This window comes from Spinacia oleracea, chromosome 6, assembly GCF_020520425.1.
Source record: "Spinacia oleracea cultivar Varoflay chromosome 6, BTI_SOV_V1, whole genome shotgun sequence".
Lineage (NCBI taxonomy): Eukaryota > Viridiplantae > Streptophyta > Magnoliopsida > Caryophyllales > Amaranthaceae > Spinacia > Spinacia oleracea.
In genome coordinates, this window is record NC_079492.1 from 54,001,698 (window position 1) to 54,007,292 (window position 5,595).

Sequence of the window (5,595 nt, forward strand, 5' to 3'; positions counted from 1 at the left end):
AATATGTATCTTACACAGAAGCATTGGAAGCTTTGGACTTTAGTTCAAGTGGCCGCCGGTTTTAAGCTTCTTCGTGAAATTTGGGATCTACTTTATCCCAACATCTCTCTCCCAAGCGTTACAGGTGCTTAGTGTTAAATTTGACATTCTTATTATTATGAAGAATTTGCCTTCATTTTTCTAATCAACTTGTGGTTGTGTGTAAGTGATAAAAAGATTAAATCATACATATTATCAAACAAAAAATTTGAGTGCAATTATTAGACTCCTGCCTTGGATATTTTCTTTTAGCTTTTACCATCTTATTCATTATGTTTAAATTTTGTGCTCATAAATGAGTGAAACTCGCATGCTTTGTTTTCCTTGTTGAATTCACGTGCAGTTGAAAGTATGACCTTCTATGCTAAAAAAATATAATATGGAGTTAATGGAAATGAAGTTCTAGTGAGAAGACGAATATAGGTACCAAATATTAGTCACTAGTGAAGAAGAATTAAAGAAGAAACATAAAGTTATGTCATGTGCTTTTCAGAATCAATTTATAACATTTGGTTTTGTAGAAATCATGTTGTTCTTAAGAAGGCTTTTAAATCAGTAAATGCTTTTGTAAAAGAGATCTTGTTTAAGGCCTCTTGTAGAAGCACTAATTAGATTATTGGTAATATCTTAGGTTGGATAGGTGCCTCTGTTAGAGGTGATTTTGTTTGGTGGCCCTCGATTAATGTAACCTTGATGTTTCAAGGTCTCTTTTGTTGTTAATAAAATCATTGTTAATTGCCAAAAAAAGAAAGCATAAAGTTATGTTATGAATTATATGTTATATCAAGGTTATAAGAATGATCATAACGTTTACCTATAAAATTTCATATTATACAACGCATATTACTAATTATATATCTTATTACTATACTATTTTTCGTATAGATATGGATACAAGTTGGATAGATCTACCCACTGGCCACCCTGAATATGTCGATGGTTGTATGCAATTCATTGCGTTTGCCAATCAAGGTCTATTCGAAGGAAAAATTAGATGTCCATGTAAGAACTGTAAGGTGGATAAATGGTTCCCGGTTAATGATGTAGAGCGACATATTTTGTTTAAGGGGTTTTATAAGTCGTATAGAAATTGGATCTTTCATGGTAAAGGGGATATGGTTCAACGTATGTTAGGGAGTGATGGAGGGAGTACTAGTGAAGGATCCCTTGGTAATCAAAGTGGGTTTGTAGGTCGAGATAATATGGGAGGACTATTAAGATCAGCTTTTAGTGTTAATGTGCCACCCAATTTTCCAACTTTTGAAGCAAGAGAGGATGGTGAATGGACTGAGGAGCCCGTGTCATACGACACAGATGTTGAATATGATGATTCTACAATAGAAGAAGATGCGACATATAAGAAGCTACTTCAAGCTTCTGAGGAGAAATTATATGAGGGGTGTATTAATTTTTCAAAGTTATCTTTTCTTCTACACTTATTTCACTTGAAGTGTATGCATCACTGGTCCATTGAATCTTTCAATATGCTCTTGAAGCTGATTTTAGATGCATTTTCTCAAATACTTGATTTTCCCTCGTCTTATTATTACAGTAAGAAAATGATAAAAGACTTGGGCCTTGGGTATGAAAAAATTGATGCTTGTCCTAATGATTGTATGCTGTATTGGGGTGAATTTTTAGAGAAAGACAAATGTCATGTTTGTGGTAAATCGAGGTGGAAAACAACCAAGGGTAAGAAGGGTGACGATGTAAGTGATCAAGGTACGAATACTTGTAAGAAAGGTGTGCCAGCTAAGGTAATGCGATATTTTCCTCTTATCCCAAGACTAAAAAGAATCTACATGTCATCAGAAACAGCAGAAGATATGAGATGGCATGATACAGAGCGATTGGGTGAAGATGATAAGAAGATTTTGAGGCATCCTTCCGATGCCTTAGCGTGGAAGGCATTTGATGAGCGTTATAGAGATTTTGCATTAGACCCTCGTAGTGTTCGATTAGGTCTTGCGAGCGATGGGTTTAATCCATACCGTTTAATGAACACTACTTATAGTACATGGCCAGTGGTGTTGATTCCTTATAATCTTCCACCATGGCTATGTATGAAACCATCTTCTTTCATTTTGTCCACACTTATTCCTGGAAAAGCAAGTCCTGGAAATGATATTGACGTGTATTTGCAACCATTAGTTCATGAGTTAAAATTGCTGTGGGGAGGGGTTGAAGCTTTTGATGCTTTTGACGGAGTGAAATTTAATTTGCGCGCGGCTCTGCTTTGGACTATTAATGACTTTCCTGGCTATGCAATGCTCTCTGGTTTGAGCACAAAAGGTTACAATGCATGTCCTATATGCATGGATTCCACACCTTCTGATAGATTTGGGAACAAGATTTGTTATTGTAGCTATAGAAAATGGTTACCCGCAGATCACCCATATCGACGTCAGGGTGAAAAGTTTTGTGAGAAGTTTGGAACTAATGAGTTGGGTGAAGCCCCATCTCGTCCTAGCGGCACTGATATATTGAGGCAACAAGAAAAGGTCGAGTATGTTTATGGAAAGTCAAAGGCACCACCGAAAAAGAGACAAAGAGGACATACTGATAACAATGATGTCCAAGATGAAATTGTCTTTGGTACCAAGAGAAGCATATTCTTTGATTTGGTGTATTGGGAGCATAATCTTCTAAGGCATAATTTAGACGTTATGCACATTGAGAAAAATGTGTCTGAGAATCTTTTGGGAACACTTCTTAGTATGGATAAGAGTAGAGATAATAGGGATGATCGAGAAGCCCTTGAAGCATGGAGAATAAAGACTCACCTTTGGCTTAGTGCTGATCATAATGGAAATGAATACATGCCTCCAGCTTCCTATTCTATGTCTAGGGAGGAAAAAGAGAGATTCTTAACTGTTTTGCAGAAACTTAAAGTTCCGGATGGATATGGATCCAACCTTTCTAGTTGTGTGAATATGAAGCAAAGGAAGTTGATTAACCTCAAGAGTCATGACAACCATGTTCTAATGCAAGATATCCTCCCCGTCGCCTTAAGAGCTTCTAATGCTACAAAGGTGATTGACTTGTTGGCTAGATTGTCTTCGTTTTTCAAGAAGTTGTGCTCCACCTGTATTGATCCAGATGATTTAGATGGTCTTCAAGATGGAATTGTTTTAACTCTTTGTCAGTTGGAAATGGAGTTTTTGCCTTCATTTTTCACAATCATGGTCCATTTGTTGATTCACTTAGTGGAGGAGGTTAAACTTGGTGGACCAGTGCAATACAGATGGATGTATCCCATTGAAAGGTTTATATCTTACCTATGTGAATTATATATTTTTTTATTAAATAATTTACATTTATTATATACAAATATTTTATTTGAAAGGTACTTGTCCCATTTGAAGTCACATGTAACCAATAAAGCCCAACCTGAAGGATCTATTGCGGAAGGCTACCTTTTAGAGGAGACAATTAGGTTTTGCTCGAGATATCTTCAAGGTGTTAAGACCATCTTCAACATGCCTAAAAGGATGGATGATGACATTTCAAATTCTGATGATTACTTATTTAATTCCGGCGGTCGAGTCATTGGAAAGGAGGTCAGCATTCGCCTTGATGGTCAAAGCTTAAAACAAGCCCATCGCTACGTTTTACTTCACTCTGATGAGATCAAAGGGGATCTAGAGTAAGTATTATGTTGGTTTTCTTTTGAATAACAAATTTTGTAATAAATCACTCTTATGTTTTTTCTTCTTCCATGAAGTGAATTTTTAACCGAGAAGCGTCAAATGAACTTAGAAATTTCCGTCGCGGAGAGTGATGAAAGTAAATGGATCATCAATGAATTTGGAGGGTGGCTGCGAAACAAGGTTACTTAAGTTCTTTTAATGTTAATACATACTTCTGTTTTTGAAAAAATAAACTTTATTTGATATAATTAAGTATTATCGTAGGTACATTTCATAGATGCAACCACCGAAGATGGGAAACTAAGAAAAGCTTTGGCGGGTGGTTTGCATTCTTATGGTAGAAAATTAAAAGGATACATAATCAATGGATACAAATTCCTTTCCACTGATCGCGATTGTCGTCTTTTGACACAAAATTCTTGAGTTATGGTTGAAGCGGATGGAGTGGCATACTACGGAAAAGTGATGGATATCTATGAATTAAATTACTATGGAGACTATAAAGTTGTATTGTTTCGTTGTGATTGGGTAGACATTCGTAGGGGTGTAAGAACATATCCAAACGGCGGAGTATGTGTCAATTTCTCTAAATTGATGCATACTGGACGATTATTGCAAGATGATCCATTTGTCTTCTCATCTCAAGCAAAACAAGTTTTTTACATAGAAGATGAGATACAAAAAGGATGGTTCCATGTTGTTAAGAATAAGCTTAGAGATTTGTTTGATTTAGGTGATTCTTTACCAGTAGCGGAAGAGGGTGGGGCCGATTGACCATGCTTATTTATTTTACGCCGTTATTCTTTGTATTTGTATTCTATTGATTCGGTCTATGGACTTATTATCTTTTATTTTCAATGTACTAGTTATATCATGCTCTTTTCCGGAAGCTCTTGGGTTACTCTCTTGTATTGTCTCTTGGTTATTGGGATTATTGCATAATAAAGTAAGGATTGAGGTGAGTGACTAATGAAGGGAAAGATTAAAAGGAAAGACTGGGATGATGGATTATGGATAAATCTGCAATTCAGCAATATGATATCTGAATTTAGTTTAATGTTTGAAACAACGTTTAATCTTATATCATTCACCTTAATTAGGTTTGCAGATTAACACATTTATTTCTCTGTACACCCATATATAGTGGTGAGCCTATTGACGGTTTCACCCCTATGAATGTCTTCACAATGTAGCATGGCTGAAGTTTGTAGCAAATTACTGAAATTTTATTCAAAATAAAACTAACTAAAGGCTGAGCATCTGCATCTGTGCTGCTGGTTTCAAGCTGAGTTCAGCCTTTTCTTCAAGTTGTTCTGGGTAGGGTTCTCTAATCTGTTCTGATGTTCTGTTCTGATGTATGCAGGGGCTGGTTTTTTTTCTCTTGCATTTTGGTTCTTTTCTCTTGCAGTCTGGTTGCAGGCGACTTATCGGTTGAGGTCTGCTACTATCTTTTTACGTTACAGTTGATTCTTCTGTGTTGGCTAGCTTCTTAAGTGTTTCAGCTTCCTGTTGTGTTGACTTCCCGCCTGCTATGCTAATATTTATGAGTAGATTGCTTTTGCAACTCAGTAGCAGGCAACTTACTATTTAGAAGCTTAATATAGATGTGGAGTTAATTGGTCGACTATGAACCAAAGGATAAGTCTCATGTATTGTTTCTCTTGTCTTTGTGATAGAATGGATAGATGTGTGTGTGTGTGGCGGGGGATGCTTCGATGCGTTGCTTTGAAATAGACAGTAAATCTGGTTGTGTAGGCAGCTTTGTGGGATATACCAAGTCACCTTACCTTTCACGTTCCTTATTTGTAACTAATTTTACTTAAAGAAAACTAAGCTTAGATAGGAATTTCACCTCCCAGATGCTGCAGCAGCAAAGAACTTCTCTGTTCTGCGGATCGGTTCTAGA

General features: G+C 36.4%; 1 protein-coding gene across 1 annotated transcript; it reads left to right on the forward strand.

Moving 5' to 3' along the window:
- Positions 1-926: 926 nt before the first annotated feature.
- On the forward strand, positions 927-4,112 carry LOC130463156 (uncharacterized). Its single transcript, XM_056832203.1, has 4 exons — positions 927-3,304; positions 3,386-3,685; positions 3,764-3,869; positions 3,954-4,112. The coding sequence occupies exons 1-4, from the start codon at positions 927-929 to the stop codon at positions 4,110-4,112; spliced, it is 2,943 nt and encodes a 980-aa protein (XP_056688181.1).
- Positions 4,113-5,595: the final 1,483 nt, after the last annotated feature.